Source organism: Mya arenaria, chromosome 13 (assembly GCF_026914265.1).
Source record: "Mya arenaria isolate MELC-2E11 chromosome 13, ASM2691426v1".
NCBI classification, from domain to species: Eukaryota; Metazoa; Mollusca; class Bivalvia; order Myida; family Myidae; genus Mya; species Mya arenaria.
Window position 1 is genome coordinate 43,786,822 of NC_069134.1, and position 17,358 is coordinate 43,804,179.

Here is a 17,358-nt window from a genome sequence, read left to right on the forward strand (position 1 = left end):
TATTACGAAGACTTCGAATAAACTGTCTGTTCTGTTCTGTTCTGTTAAAAAACTTGTGACAAAAGATCGCAGATTCTCATACATATTTCCATTCGAAAATTAATGTTTTATGGCTAAAAGTATTATTAACAGTTTCAGAAAAATGCATAAAACATCATTTTTTGAACTTATATATAAAAAAGCTGCGATCTAATTTTTTGTCACCAGTCTTATATATGACTGGTTTACATGCATTTTCGCATAAATTGGCCTGGTCCAAGACAAAAAATTAAAAAGTTGTTCAGTCTGTGAGAGTGCAGCTTTAAAGATAAAAAAATATATTTATTTAAAACAAAGACCCAACTATGGAAATCTTAGATCTATTGCTTAACAATTGTTCAGACAATAACGATTTCTCATTTGTTTTAAGTGAAAAGGAATATTCTATTGTTCAAGTCAAAATTAAAGATTAAGAACGACATGACTTGTGTTAGTCATGTAATTAACTTATATTTGTGCTTTAAGGATGTAATACATTTCTTTATTATTCAGCTTGAGAAGTACAAATCCAAGGTGTATGAAAAGGCTTTCAATCCTGCAAAACAGATGAATCTGACAGAAGACAATACAAACTTAAATGCAGCAGAGGATAATTCTAAAGTTTGACCAACAGTATTTTTTCAGTGCTCTGTGTAATCAACACGTCCATTTTAACGTTGCTACAACATTGTTTGTAGCAGTTCAAATTCCCAAAAATGTTTTCGTCGATGATATATGGTTTTATTAAAATGGATGTGCCATTAAAAACCAGAATGATATCATTATGAGTCTGAATTGTTTAAAATGTTTAAATATGTTACCAAGGCTCAGATAGCTTGGTTGGTGAAGCACAGTGCACTGCTTATTGTCATTTTTAAACTGTTGTTTGTCACTTAATTAAACAAGTTTTATTGTTTGTATATGCGAATTTGAATGTAAAATTGAATCCATTAAATTTTGTAAATAGTTTTATTTTAAACTGTAAGAAGACGAATGTTTTCAATGGACAATGGATATTTTGTAAGTATTATTGAAAGCAAAACATTTGATATTTATGAACAATTTTTTGTACATGCTCAAGACATTTGTCAAAACAACCTTACTTCATTTCATTTAAGAGTAGAATATTGGATACTAAACTTCTGAGAGATGTGGGAAGGATCTTGGGTAATTATTGAAATGATTTCTGGAATAATTTTATTTTTTTAACATTTAAAACATTTAACATTTTTTCATTGGTTTTAGAAATATAAGGTTCATGTAAGGTCATAAAGATTTTCTTGAGATTTTTCATCTTTTATGGAGTTTTATAAAAAAAAATCTTATCTTAGTATTAAAAATTCATTTTGTGTTTGAAAAAATATTCAGGTATTTCAAAAGAAACGTGAGTTAATCTGTTCAAATTAAGGCATTTCAAATACATATATTGCGTTAACATTTAGTTTGTTTGGTATGCATTGTAATTGTAAAGTATGCATAGTACAGTGATGAGTTGTAATTATGTTTCATTTGTGATTTGTATGTTTTATTTTGGTAAAATAAAATCGCTGTGATATATGCAATAGATTTCATAGTTGTTGCTGATTGTTGTCATTTTTTAAAGAAAAAAAACGATGGACAAATCAGAGTCGCTACGGCTGTTAAATCATCTTCATAGTCCAACTTATCTATTTGTTAATTACCAAATGGGCCACAAAGGTTATAAATGTACTTGAACTACCGGTATACCTGATCCATTTAAAACTGCCCTGATAGATAAGTGTTATGGAAAGATACTGAAATTTGGTTCCGGAAGCTAAGTTCCCTGTTGCTCTGCATAAGAGGGTTGTACAAGGAAATTTTGACTGCTCAGTACTGACTGGTGTAAGCCAAAGAACGTGGTCTTCAATGTTTTGGTGCAGAACATTGGGCATATTTAAAAAGTAAGGAGTCGATTAAAAAAAATGAGCTATTGTATCACAACTGGATCTCATTGTATCTCACACGGTTCTCTTCCATTCTTCTGATATGTAGATGTGACTGGAAATTGTGGTCATATTTTAAGTCATGATAACCTTATACAAGGGTCAAGCCATTATACAAACAATGAGTGCATGCAGACCTTAATATACATTAAGCAACAACATTATCCATTTACGATACATGTACCACAAGGAGCTGGAAAAAAAGGCAGAGGGGTTCGGGTTTAAATCTGACAGCTGCCTAATTTTGAGGAAAACTTTTAATGTCATATAACTACATTCTCATTCGTCAGAGGTTTGATAATGATAAATCTAACGAATTGCATCATCACTCTCGTGTATGAGAATGTATAAATTAACATTCTTATAAATAAAAAGATAATAAATAATTTCTTTGAATAGTAAATCGCTTTTTGTAGGTCCCTTTGGGATACTACCTTTCTATGATCAGAACATTTCCTGCTTCTTGACCATGTTTATAGTAGGGTAGTGCTTTTTCTTATATTTGGTGTTTATTTTCCACCAATCATGTTCGTCCGTTTCCGAAGGTAGTCGGTGCGGGACTGTTTTGTTTAAATATGGCGGATTGTTGACAATAAAATAATAATAAAAAACAACAGAAAATAATCGGTACGAATATTCTTGTATCCTTATGATAAAAAACAGCAGGGTTATCCCGTTATGCCGAATATGTATTTTTGTATTGAATTTATTTTGACTTTTAAAGGCTAAATCGGAAAATACAGTATCCTCAAATTAACAAACCTAGAATTGTCAATACGAGTCAGTATGTAATCCATAATACACCATTTAACTTGAATTAGAGAATCAACCATAGTTTTCCAGTTTAAAATAGTGCAAAAGTGTAATGTTTTATCCAAAAATAAATGCCATCAATGATAGTAATGAATCATTGTCATCAAGAGCAAAAGTCACGTTCTGATTAGCCATTCTTAGGATGACTAACGTTCTGATATGCAAATACAACTGCATTTCTTGTGATCAAATTTTTCTCGGAAGTGGATCTCAAAAACAATAACAGAAATTTACTGTAGCCATTATAATCAGTTGAACTTTTTATTCAAACAAAACAAATTTTGTGTAGATTTTTTTTATGTGTCTGCGGAGTTAACTCCTTTGAAGAATGCTGCGTAAGTAGTTCTTCAGTCGATTGAAGGCCTTAAATCCAAACACCTCGGAAGTTGAAGTGTCAATAAATTCATTGTGTTTACTGTGATAGCGAAAATCTATGGAGGGAAATGGAAAGTGGGTCTAATTCATTGAGTGTACTGTACCTGCGAAGATAAATTTGTAGTTTAATTGTGATGTGATACATCAGTAAGTAAGATTCAATGCATCATACTTAACAATATAACAAGTTTATGTAATTTTTGACAATTTTCTTTTTTCTTGCAATTATATCATCTGTCATCTTGTCCCTTTAAATTACTGTCTTGACAGCACTTCCATGTCAAGGCTTCAGCCAAATGTTACAAGGCTTGTTAAAGAAGCTCTTAAATTTTATCATGCTAGATAAGCGAGAGTGATGCCTCCAAAAAAGCCTGTGCCAGCCAAGGCCCCGGCAAAGCCTGTGGGTCGGGGAGCGCCAGCAGGAAGAGGGGTGCCGGCTGGTAGAGGAGCACCAGCCGGAAGAGGGGCTGCAAGGGGAGGGGCTGCTGGACGCGGAGCACCTGCGAAGAAAGGCGCAGCCCCAGCACAAGGTAGTTGATAAATGATGTATTTAACAGAGATGAGATTCTTTCATGGATTTCCAGGATTTTTTTGTCTCCATAATGGCAAGTGATTTGTTTTACTTTTAACAACTTGTAGAGATATGTTTAATTGCAATCTTGGGCTCAAACCCAAAAGCTTAAAGTCCCCTGTGACCCTCACCAAGGCCCTGCCCTGAACCACCCCAAAGGGTCTCATTATTTGCATGTGTAGCTGTAACAAGAGTTTTTAACCCTTTAGCGCATGTATACGAGATAGGCTGACATAGCTCATTAGCAGATGTAAACGCATCTGGCCGACCCTATACACTACTGGATGTATACGCATCTCCCGCATATTTCAATAGGGTCATTTCAATACTTCAATTTTGCACTTTTTTTTGGTTAACAATATCCTGGATGTTTATAAACCTGAAGCTTAACTTTTTGTGTATTGATTTTCCCTTGAAAATATCGTCTGCTAAAATCTGAAGGTATTTATACTGCCATTCGCAGGTGTGAGATTCACTGTGACGTAATAAAACCTCGAGGCCGAGTACTGTATGGAAAATCCCCAAATGCATTCATGCCTAAATCATTGAATACGGTATATTACGTCAGTTTAATTAACCATTAAAATCAATAAAGATGATTATTTTGTAGATAATATTTTGTCTTACAAACAATAGAAACAATAAGTAGCTGAGAAAATGATTAGTAAATTTTCTGCTGAGCTAATTGATAGCCAGCATGGTTCCGGTCGTAAAATAGGTCAGGTAAACACATTTGTGCAAATGTTTGTCTAGATCTTTTTATTCATACTGGGAAATAATTTATCAGCTTTCTTTTGTAAACAATTTTATGAGGTAATAAAGTTAAACAGACACTCTGGACTGGATCTCTCAGCTGGATGACACCGGATATTCCTGCCATATTTCTGTGTATTATACATGAGAACATCAATTGTCGGCTTTTTAATCCAGATGGGTCTTTTTTATGATAGGGATAATAAAATTTAGATCAATCCCAGCATTTTATACCCTTAGATTTAATGAAGTTATGACATTTAAAAGAAATGTAACAATTCCATCCTGGAAATGCATTCACAGATGAAATGAAATAATTTTATATTTCATCATTGACACCATTTATTAGATAATCTAATTATCTATAAAAAATGTGTTCACATAAAAAAGATTTGGCCACAATTATTTGGAGTTATATTAAGTTTAAGGTCATACTGCTGTAATAATTTGCTCTTTTTCGATTCCCTAAAATTCCTATACAGATAAGGACTGCTTATCAGTAAGTTGGCTATTGACTTGGAAGTGTAATCTTGGCCACTTGCCTATGTGCTAAAGCGTTAACCATCTGTTAAAAAAAACAACAGCTGACATATTGCTTTTTAATCTCTTGTATCTCACCATATGTGTCTTCAACCTTGCTGTCTGTTCAGCAAAACAATGCAATGTCTACATGATTCGACCCGTGAGGTGTTTGACCATTACGTACAGCATAAGTCCAGATAGTTGTATATTTAAAGAGTCTTTTATATGTCAATCCTTCCATTAATTATAACAGCCCCAAAATGATATATATACTTGTTTAGACTATGTTTGGCATGAAAGATAGAATGATAGATGCCATGTTTTGGACATATTTTAGCAAATAAAAAGCCAGCAACAGAAGCAAAGCCAAAGGAAAAGGTTTGGACAAAGCAAGATGATGCAGCTAGAACAATACAGACCAAGTTTAGACAGTACAGAGCCAAGAAAGTGCTTGATAAGAAAAAGAAAGAAAAACAAGACTATGAAGATCTAATGGATAAACTTGAGAAAGAGGTACTAAATTATTTACTAGTAATTGTGTTAGCTTCTTACGGTGATATGTGTAAAATTTCATGTCATCTTTGAGATTCTGAAGTGTTCTATTCTGACATTTAAAATTATCACTTTTGCTTCAGGTTTGTTTTTGAAACCATTTCCATCTATCTTCACAATCTTCACAATAAAGTTAAAAATGAGAGAAAAAATATTGCAATATTATTATAAAACTAATTTTGTATTGGATAAGTACGGTACTTCTATCGCAGGTGTTTGTGAAGACAGTCCTAATGGAGCTTGGGAAGGCTGGAATGTCAGAATGAGGAAGTGGAACAGACAGAAATGGGATCCATATGGGCTAATAACTAAGTTCACAATTGTGCTGAAATAAATTGGCAGAAACTGGGGCAATAGAAAACTACTTCTATTGATCTATAACAGGCATTATGAAGATTGTTCATACAGAACAGGAGAAAGAAAAGAGACAGCCAGGAGGTGTGGAGAAAGGGATAGCAATGAGAAATATGTACTTCTATAACTTTACATAATTTTATTCCAGATTTGTGTGAAGATGGTTCAGATGGAGCATGAGAAGGCTGAAAGGCAGTGACAGATAGAAAAAATGTGGGGGGAGATACAAATACTTCTAAAACTACATGTACTTATATTGCAGGCATTTATAAAGATGGTCCAAATGGAGCAGGAGAAGGCAGAGAAGCAGCGACTGAAGGAGGAGGAGGAACGGAGACGGAAACGTGAGGAGAAACAGCGCATGAAGAGGATGCTGGAGGCCGCGTTTGATGGAGATGTTGATGAGATGGCCACCATATTGAAGGAGGTGGGGTTTAATGTAGTAGTCAAGCTTGCAAGCCCAACATCAGTTAAAATTTGCCAAGCTTGTTAAAAAATAGAATTTTATGTAGAAATTCCATACAATTCCTTAAGCCTAGTTTTAATATATAAATTCTGGCTTGCTGTTTTAAAATTTTAGAATTTCAAAGACTGGTAATAACCATGATGAAGTGACTGTAGTTTATATAAGCTATAAGTACTAGCCTGTGAGCCCTGCACTGGTAGTAAGTATTATGCCAACTAGTCATTCAAAACTCATAAAAAAATATTTCTAGAGTCTTTAAACCTAAGGGGATGCTGTTGAAATGATGAAGTTGTGTTCCTCGGGTTTTCGTTAGCATCTGCACTTAGTAAGGGGAGAGTTAGGACCCTTCAATTACCAAAAATTGGCATTTTCACACTTGTCATTTAAAACTCCAAAACTACATGATCTAGAGTCATGAAACCTCAGGGTAATGTTGCTGGGGTGAATAAGTTGTGCACCTGATGTACATAGTTAGGAGAGAGTTATGGCCCTTCAATTAGCAAAATATGGTAGTTTCAAATTACGGTCCTTATATTCGATAGTAGTGACAGTTATATTACATGTAATATGTTTTATAAAAGTGGATGGAGCTTCATGTTTGCAGCTCTGAATACTCTAATTTGTTCACAAAGCAGGGAGAGTTAACATTTCCTGTGAAACGTGAAGCAAATGGGAGCATCCGTGTCCTATGGACACAATTCTAGTTAGTTTGGCATTGATACTCAAAGTTAAGTTTCCCTAGAAATAAAAATGAAAAAATTCACACACTATTTAGGGGAACAATGAAATTGGAATCCCAAGCTGATTATAAAACATCAAGTATTCCACTTTATCTTAAAATTTTTGATGAAGTCGGCATATAATTTATTATATTGTTATTTTATCTCTGACATAGGTTGCCGAGGCAGACAACAAGCAGGGTGTGGGTGATGATGTAATAGGGCGGGCATTGCGAGCGAAACACATCATGAAAGTGGTCGAGTGCGAGGATGCTAATGAGAACTCTCCTGTCTCGGAGGCTGCAAGTAATGGCATTCATATGGCTTTTGCCTATGCTTTATGATAATGGTGTCTGTGTTTGAAATTTAAAGGGGGAAATCTGATACTTTGAAAAGGATAAAGGATGCAATGAACCTACCTAAATTATGATGTCTCAATATTTTGTGACAAATTTTGTGAAGGCTCTGACTGAAATTTAACTGCTAAAATGAGCTCTTTTATTACATAGGGAATTGACATTTTAAATTAATGCATAATTACCAACAAGACCCACAATACCTTATATTAATAAAATTGATATAAATAAATATTGAACAGTAGCTGGGACAATTATTATGATTTTATATGTAAATGTAATACATTGGTAGATATGAGACTTCCTGTATGTCTTTAAGGCACAACTAAATTTCATTTTTTTATCTATACATTATGCACTCATATACACCAGGTGGGGGTCATGTGGACGCCATCAGATTCCTCCTGGAGCGAGGAGCGGACCCAAACAAGCAGGGCCAGTTCCTGAGGTCACCACTATACAGGGCTGCTTTTGCTGGCCACCTGGAGGCTTGTGAGGTTAGTTCATATACTTGTTTACTTGGCTTGATTGTTAACACAGCTATAACCTTAACAGTTCTCCAATCTCTACTGACCCACCATCGTATTCTTTTTAAAGAATGGGGTTCTGCTAGTCAATTGTCACCAAATTTACAATAGATAAAAAAGCAATGAAAGAATACAGCAAGGCTCATAACAAAGATTATTTAGATTTTGGTCTGGCAAAAGCCGGTAGTTATTGGCAATGTCTGTTTAAGCTTATATGAGACGCACTACAATCTAATTCCTGGTTAGAAACTAGTACCCTCCTACTTAATTCTTTGAGAAGCCTGGAAAATATGCTCCTTGAAGGGCTTGAACCAACTACATTTTGGGTTAAAAGCTGACACCTGTATCACTAGATCAATCACCTTAAGGCCACTCTTACTCGCCCACACATGTTAGGACTAATGAGGTTACGGACATGTTTTGAATTTTTCTACTAGTATTTGTCATGTTTGAATCCTTACTTGTACTACATTCTTTGAGGTGGAAGAATGTTGATGCCTTTTTAAAACAAATTTAATATCTTTAATATGAATCAGCCGTAAGGTCATGCTTCAATTGAAGTAACTTTTTTCTGTCAACTTTAGCTAGTGTGTTTTTCACACAAAAAATTCAAGGTATTGTTATAACCTTGGCGTTGTCTGCATAATTAAAAAAACACATTAACATTGGCCATAACTCAAAAACCGATAAAGATATATTTTAGTACATTCAAATACAACTTGGTCATATATTGCTAGAGATTACATGCACATGTTTAGCCATGCTGTCCATAACTCTTACTTTAATAATTTATAGTTATTTTAATTGAAGCCCTTTTTCCACTGAAAAAAACAATAGACAAAGGCTCACTCCACAGCGATCTTGTTAAAGTTTAATATATCATGTCTAAACAGGAATTTTTGAATGTAATTTGTTACATTTTGTATTCTCATACAGCATGATATCCAGTTAAGTCTCTGGTTCTCACTAACATGAACTATTTCAGGTGTTGCTACAAAACGGTGCTGATCCCAGAATATATGCGTCTGACAGCCAAACACCTGACCAGGTAGATCATTTAGTTAATATATACATGTATTTAGTTCACATTCAAATTTTGATAAATGACAGGACACTGATGCTACAATCTTTGACAATAATGGGCCAATTGTTCAGAACTTTATTTAAGTGAACAATGATGTGGACACCAGGGTCATTGTTAAGTAGCTTTTTCCAAACCTTAAATACTTTGTATTTAATCTTGATGAATATGAGTTCTTAATATTTAAGCCAATCTAAAGTCTAAATAAGGGAATCATGTTATATCACTGAAAGCAATTGAAAATAATTCTTAAGTTACTACATTGACAAGAACCAAATATGTAGCAAGCAAATACCGTTAATTCAAATACTATGTAAAATTATTTCATACATGTCTTTGAAAACATTAGTTTCATCAACCCAAACAGGACTGGGAGTTTAAGAATATGAAGCAACAAAAATATATGTGTTTCCCTGTGCTCAAAAATCAAAGTTAGTTGTCTACATGTATCAGATGTCCTAAATAAATAAATCATTACTCTACATGTATACTCTTAATGCAAGATAGTGAAATGAAGAAAATATTTGATCATATATACAAAGAGACAACAAATGGTCTATATACTACTATATCCCACCCTTTATATGGACAGATACTTACAATGCCTGAAATATAGAATTTTGTACAGAGCTGGGAATTGGAGCAGACATATTAGCTTCTAAAGAAACTAGTGAAGCATAATAAATGTTCCAGTGTTTCAATATAAATTAAATTTATACTACCCTGGCATATAGCTTCCCTGGGGCTGATTGAAGAACTTTTACACGACTGGAACTCTGAGAAACTAATTAAATGGTCTGTTTATTCCTACTTCGCAATAAAATCTGATTGCTGTTATCTTGGCAGATAGCGTCAGTTCCAGCCATTCAAGAACTAGTACAGGGCTGGGACCTCGAGCAGACCGACTCATTACTCCAGAAACTGGAAACTGAGAAGGAACGGCGCAAGGAGATGGACCGGCAGAAACGAGAGGCTGAGACCAGCAAGTATGACATTGTGCCTTACCAATAGTTTCTTATCCCAAACCAGTATCTTCAATTATATCTGCCCCATGCTTTAATAAATTTATTTGGCAGGATAATGGATATCGTTTAGCCTCATGCTTACCTGAGCTATTATATTATATTAAAGTGGCAGCCTATTGGACATGAAAGTAACAGAAGTTGGGATATCCATGAACAATAGATCATTTCTATGTTTGTGAATGTTCTGTATATTTTAACACTTGTTAAAAATTAAATGCACATATGCTCGCTATGCTAAATTTGATATTATTTTTTTCCAGACTGGAGGATGTTGTAAAGAAAGTTGAAGAGGAATATGATATAGCTCAGAAGAAGGTAAGATATTTTTATAATTAGTCATCAATAAGTATCATACATATATCTTAAGGTATTGAAGTCTTCGTAATTACTGAACAATTCTTAAGAATCTATGGTGGCATATTACTGCTGTAAGATGACTTGATAGTGTTCGCGAATTGTTTCGTGTTAACCACTTAATTTTCACGACAATTATCTTTCTATCTAGTTTTTATTCGCAACACTAAGACAAAAAAAACAGGCTTGCGAATGCCCACAACTACCACCTTTTACCCTTTTAAGCTATACAACACTAACAGGTTAACTAATTATGACTTGCGGATTCCACTTAATAAGTAACATAATAACTGGTTAACTTGATAAGTTTCATGTTACTGCTTATCTATAAATGCATTTTTGGCTTTTTTAGTTTGTTATTTTCGTGAAAATGCAAGTGTTTACTGCTCAAGCTGATCACATGAATCAAGCAATAAGCACATTTTTTAGGTACTTAAGATTTAAATAGAGGCCAGGGTTCTACCCATGAAAGAGACTCAAGTGTAATTCTATAAGCTATCAGCTTTGTCACAATCGTGCTATTAGAAATTAGAATAAAGTAAACTGAAACCCTTATTTGAAATATTTATTAGTGTTATTAATGATTTCTTGGGGACAATAACTTCAAATGTGACATTGTAACCAGGAATCATATATTTGTTATTTCAGTACCAATACTCCTACTGTGAGTTACAGAAGAGAATCACGGAGCACGACCAGGCCCCTGCAATGGGCTTTACCAAGCCGGAAATCACCCTTCAGGTAAATGGTCCTTTGCTGAAACTTTTACATGAACTTACATGTAACCCAATAACCCCATAACCTTACCCAAACACCACTGACCTTCAACAAAGTATAGATGTTTTACTACTGCTTTGTATAAGGAATTTTAAACATAACTCTGAAGCAATTTTGTTGTGTCATTACTGAAGTTGAATTGAATTGCATAAGAATTGGGTCCATATGGCTTGGGCTTGAGTTGGAATCTCAAGAATCAAAACTGCAAATATTAGCCCTGGCCATAAGCCCATTTCTCAAAATCTGTTCAAGATACTCAAATGAAACTTGATAGGCATGTTTCCTAAGACAATATGCACATGTACAACAAGTCCAATAACTCAGACTTTAATAATTGTCAAGCTATGCCTCTTGATAGTTTGAAATACAGGTATGCAAAACTGGGCCATAATTTAGTAATCATTCAAAATATTATATGATTCTTTATACAGTATTTTTAGATACAGTATGCACGTCATGGGTAACAAGGCCCATTACCTAGGCGTTATTATTAGTCAAAGTGTAATCCATTGACTATCCAATATCTTACACCAATATAAGACCAAGCCAGTCTGATTTAAGTAGGACGAATGATTGAGTCAATTGAATTCAATGTATGTTTTAAGTAAATTTACGACTACTTGTGTTACATACAAACTAAACAAAATTATGCTCATAAAATTTGTAAGATAATCTAACAAACGGCTAACATACAACGTTTCCAGGCAATTCATGACCAGGAGCTGGAGGTTGAGACTACCAAGATTGACCTGGAGAAGGCGCGGGACAAACTTGCCCAGGCTAAACTCCGACTCCGTGAACAGATGAAGGGAGGGGAAGGTGGGTTGAAGCATGGGCTTGTTAATACCTTAGTCCTAGAGAATACCAAAGATGAAAGGATAAAGCAAATATTTGAAACTTACAGTGTGTCTTAGTTCAGACAATTGACAAGGTTTCTTAAAGTTGTCATTGCAGTCCTTCAAGCTCTTTTCATAATCAAAGTATTGCTAAAAAATCTCTACTGGAAAAAAAATCCATAGTCAATTGCAAGACCATAAAATACATATTTAGTCCAAAGTTTATAAAATATTGATAATCAAATGCAGACAAACCTTATTTCACCAGTATGAGAAACACACTAGTAGCACAATTGAAATATTTAATGGTTTAAGAGTGAATTTCTGGAGAGAAAAAAATCAAATCAAATGAGTCTCTACCAGAAAATGTTTCAATACACAGATATGGATGATGAGGATCTTCCGGGGGTTAAGGTCAACATTCGGGAGCTGGATGACGTCCTCATGAGAGACATTGGCAACCGGATAGCAGATTCCGGCAAGTAAGTCTCAAGGCCATTCTGACAAGGACCTGCATAACTAAAAGAGGTCTGACTTTATATCACCTAAACATTGATGAATACTTTCCTATATAATGAACTTGATTGTGTGTATTTTATAAAATTGGGGTAGCTGTACTTAAATCTTGTTTGATTAAATTAAATGATTTATCACATTAACCACATTGTGACTCTTGATAACCAGTTTATAGGCTGTAGGACGCAGGCCAACAGACTTAAAGTACCCCAAATAAAAATCAGGTATCGTCAGATCTACTTTTTGACATGACAGGTTGAAAGAATTAATATGCTGGGGTTACAAAATGGGAAGTATAGTGTTATGTGGGCTAAAAAAGTGTGCATGAAAAGACCAGTTTATTTAAATAAGTTCATAAGATTGCAACGTAAGTGTGAATTTGAAAGCAAGCTGTAGAATCTTAAATAAATCTTGCTGAGGAGTCGAGGGGAATAGATATAAACAGAAAAATTAAAAAATACTTGTTGTTAACAGCCTTTCAATGCTTTTAACTCTTTCATTACTTTCTGACAGTTAAGAATTGGCTTTTATTTTATTGTTTAACTTTTTATTTTCATGTTTTTGATATCAAAGAATTTGAATAGCTTCAATCTGTATTCAGACAATTCAAATCAATTCCTTTGTTTCTGCAGATGGCCGCTTATTATAGACCCGAGTGGCCAGGCCGGTACATTCCTGCGATATAGAGATACAAACTACATCAACACACTGAGTCCGGCCCAGATGGAACCAGAGAAGATACGCTTGTCTGTACTTGGATCTGTCAGGTAAAATTATAGTTGTTATTTGCAAACAGTCAGAGCCCATTGGCTTGTTGTCTCAGGGACCGGCCAAAATACTTCGACCCTCGCAAATATTGAGCAAAGGGTTAACATAGATTTAAAAAATCAGTCCTTAAGTTCAAGCCAAGCAATATTGAGTGGACAGGTTTGGATTGTAGTATTCAATATTTGGTTTTTAGGCTAAAGATAAATAAATATGAATACAAATTTTATTTTTCAAATATAAAAGGAGTGTTATCTTTATTATTTGGGGCTGCTTTTTGATTTTCTACTATTTCCGGCTGGTATTTAATTATGTCAAATAATAAACATTGTGGTTGGGGATATGACATAACGCCAAACCACCCTGATATAAATATAATTCTAAAAACCAACAGAGAGATTTACTAGTCACATAATAACCCTGGTAAAACAAATGCAAATGGACTTGGATTCTTCTGTTAAAGAAAGTATGTAATCATTGAGGGCAGATGTTATCTGATTTAGCATGAATCAGGGGTGGGAAAGATATATAATCTAAAAATCATGTTTTTTTGGCCTGAGATTAAACAATATATATTCACACAATTTCAGGAAATATGTTTATATATGTAAGTTGATATCTTATATGGTGCCCCATCTAGGCTTCCTTGTCATTTCACTTAAGCTAGGTCTATCCCAGATTCGTACCATATCTTATATCCATATTGCATATTTGATAAACATTATGTGCTTACTGTGATAGATATTGTAGGTCTATTTGTTCAATACTGTAGACATTGGCTTTAACAAAATCTGTCCAAGTTTGGTTATATCCATGCTGTATCATATCTTCTTACATGGTGTAGCATATTTTATAACCATGTTGTTTTACATGTATATATGTTATATCCATGTTGAAACATATGTTATATCCATGTTGCAGATTTGGTAAGCCATGTGTGCTGGACATGATGGAGGTGGATATGTTCCACGCTGTCGAGATACGTTTTGACGAGGTCTGCCCCGGACTGGTCAACATGATGATGGATAAGACAATCATGCAGGAAGAAAAGTAGGGGCTTACATGTACTTTCCTTATGTGTTCATCTTAAAAAAAGTGAAAAAGGCAAATCTGTTCTTGGTTTATACATGTACTTATTTAATATAACTTGATTGTGAAAGCTAATATGATTCACTTTCGAGGCTGTTTCCTGGAAAAAAATGTGTCTTATTTGAGAGGCTGAGCAATATTTCCCTGGTGAGGAATCCACAACCTCTGGGGTGAGGCGGAGTCCCAGCTCATCAAACTACTCTAGCAACTATCACTCAATTTATTCTTAACACCTGTAGTTTAACATAGGTTCATTGATATATCCCTTTAGAATGTTAACAAGGAGGAGGGTTGTCTGTGATAAAGCCATTTATGTTCACATAAATAAAGTTGGATTTTATGGATTATGTGTGTCTTGATGACCAAAGAAGAGAGAGTTGTGAAAAGACACATCAGTCTACTGTTGTAACTAGGATAGCATTTGTTTAAAGTTAAACACATGTTTTTAAAAACTTGATGACATAGGAATGATATAAATTTGGATCTACCAAAAAATAACATTTTGGAAATATTTTGGAAGTGTTTTGTTATAAAATCAGCAGATTGTATAGAACTTTGTTAAAGTTTACACTGTCATTTACCTTATCATTGTTAACTTTAAAAGGTGTAATATTTGATAATATGCTCATATATTTAACAAAAACAAAAAACATCTGAAACAGTTGATGTTTGTAGAAATACTGCAGATCACAGATGTATCCATGAAATATCAAGAGCAGTAAAGATTTGAATGTTAACAAAGATAGTGTTAACAACATTGTTAACTTTAACAAAGTTCTGAGCAATAAGCCCAATGTCTTTTAATGTTTGACATCTGTTTTCAGTTACCTCAAGTTAGTGAAGGAAAGTGACCCAGCAGATTATCAGAAGAACAAGTTCAACAACTTCAGAACAGCCAACTTCAAAGTGTACATCATCACAAAGAATATCTTACCTCCAGAGAATTTACTAGATAGAACGTACCCAATCAGAATTGTGGTACCGACATGATACTCACACACATTAGAGTAAATTTTCTGCGACAATTATTTCTTACCATAACTGTTGTATGATTTCCATTATCAGAAAATTTACTTTGTAGCACATGACACATTATCAGATGTGCAGCTAAAAATCTTTTATAAGTATAATATTAATTTGCTCAATCTTCATACTAAGCCAAGTGTCATTACTGGTTGAGAACCTAAAACTGAGTCAAACCTAAATCCTGGCCAACCCTTCTAGAGCACTTCAACAGCCTCAATTTATTATTGAAACAATTCCTATCAAAAAGAACCTGTCCAAAAAGGAATTTCCGGGCTACATTTTCATTAAAAAAAATCAATTTTCAAATGATTCATTTTTAATAAAAGTGAAAAACATGAATAAGAAACAAATGATTGTTCATATCAAATATTCATAAAATCTTACAAAATTAAGAAAGATGTTAAAGAAAACATCAACATAGGTACTAGACCTGTAGGCATCAGTCATCCTCGGCACCCCAGCATTTCATAACCTATACGATATATATCATAATTATGATACGCCGGGGTGCCGACGGTGGCATCAGTGGGCTTCATTGGGGCTTCAGCTGCTCACAAATATAAACCTGTATGCGACTGTGCTATTGTTAAGATGTTAACCCAATGACCTATTAACCCATACTTCATAAGTACATATATAAGTACATTTTGAATACTAAAAAGTATTGAACCATTATATTTACAAGGGTTCAATACTTGTTGATACTTTAAATGTTCTGATATCAATCCTCACAATTTAAAAACAAACAAACACAGAATTATGTAGATAGTTTGGTGGGGGTTTTCTTCATTTATTGCCAAATGTTTTATTGTATCTTCCATTTATGGCCAATTTGTAAGTTACATCTCTATAGTAACATACTGTGCCAAGTCTGTAAATCCTGCCAATATTTATGCCAATGCAGAAGAAAATAGATAATGTACAATTTTGTCAATCTTCATGATTCTTGTGTTGTATTGTTAATACATTTTGTATTATTAACGAGTAAATTTTCATTGATTTATTTAAATACTGGATGATGTTTTAATATTTAAAACTGCCATTTTTATTTGATCCAAGGACTTTAGATAAATATATTAAGTCCTCTGTTAAATCCGAAAGAATATTTGTGTGAGCAATTGATGAATAATTGTGGTGTTGTAAAATGTCTGTGATAATTCCAAATCTGTCTGTGATTCATGCATTTACATATTTTTGTGACTTTTTTTACACTATATATTGTATTAAAATGGGAAGTGACTCGATCACTCCTATCTGAACTTGTTTTCATCAATGTTGCATTTACCTCCCTTGTTATGCGTTGTGCTCATCCACCCACGCGACATATATAGACCTAATAACCTTATTCGCCACACCCAGTCATTCCCAGATCTAGGTAAGCAGCAGGCTGCAGTAAAGATGGATTCACATTTATGTAGTGTTTTGTTGTAAGATTTTATACAGCTACTTATTGTATCAGTTTAAAGCCCAGTTTTTCATACGGCGTTTTTTTGTTTTTTTTTGCTTGACTATTCAAAAGCCAATGAATACTACTCGCCCCTGTGTCGGCGCCGGCGTCTGGTTATAGTTTTAGTGCAAGTTGTTATTTTCACTTAAAACTCCAATGCCCTTCATTTAATTCACTTAGTACGCCAGACTCATGGTATCGAATACATTTAGTTAAGTTGGACATAAGGTGACCAAACTTGGTTTATATTAACAGTTTTTGGAGACTTCATAAGATTGCGTTTGGGGGCCCTAGGGACAATATCACTGTACATAAAAACAGAAAATGGTTGGTATTGAATAACTTAAGTTAGGGTTGAATTTTGCGATCAGGCTTGGTATATAGGAAGAGTTAATAGAGACCTTTTATGGGATTGTGCCTGTGCCTTTAGGGTCAAGGCCACTAGCTATTAC

General features: G+C 34.1%; 1 protein-coding gene across 1 annotated transcript; it reads left to right on the forward strand.

The window, feature by feature from the left end:
• Nucleotides 1–2,520: 2,520 nt before the first annotated feature.
• Nucleotides 2,521–16,718, forward strand: LOC128213232 (IQ motif and ankyrin repeat domain-containing protein 1-like). The gene is made up of 15 exons (XM_052918797.1): nucleotides 2,521–2,609; nucleotides 3,513–3,700; nucleotides 5,354–5,529; nucleotides 6,185–6,349; nucleotides 7,284–7,413; nucleotides 7,836–7,960; nucleotides 8,976–9,038; nucleotides 9,918–10,057; nucleotides 10,357–10,411; nucleotides 11,099–11,191; nucleotides 11,932–12,046; nucleotides 12,446–12,545; nucleotides 13,212–13,346; nucleotides 14,266–14,394; nucleotides 15,258–16,718. Exons 2-15 carry the CDS (start codon nucleotides 3,526–3,528, stop codon nucleotides 15,421–15,423), a joined length of 1,767 nt encoding a protein of 588 aa, XP_052774757.1. The 5' UTR covers nucleotides 2,521–2,609; nucleotides 3,513–3,525; the 3' UTR covers nucleotides 15,424–16,718.
• The last annotated feature ends 640 nt before the right edge of the window (nucleotides 16,719–17,358 follow it).

Coding starts and splice junctions, on each gene's coding strand:
- LOC128213232 (XM_052918797.1), top strand. CDS start 3,526: ATGCCTCCAAAAAAGCCTGTGCCAGCCAAGGCCCCGGCAAAGCCTGTG. Junction 11,192..11,931: donor AGCCGGAAATCACCCTTCAG/GTAAATGGTCCT, acceptor CAACGTTTCCAG/GCAATTCATGACCAGGAGCT. Junction 14,395..15,257: donor ACAATCATGCAGGAAGAAAA/GTAGGGGCTTAC, acceptor ATCTGTTTTCAG/TTACCTCAAGTTAGTGAAGG.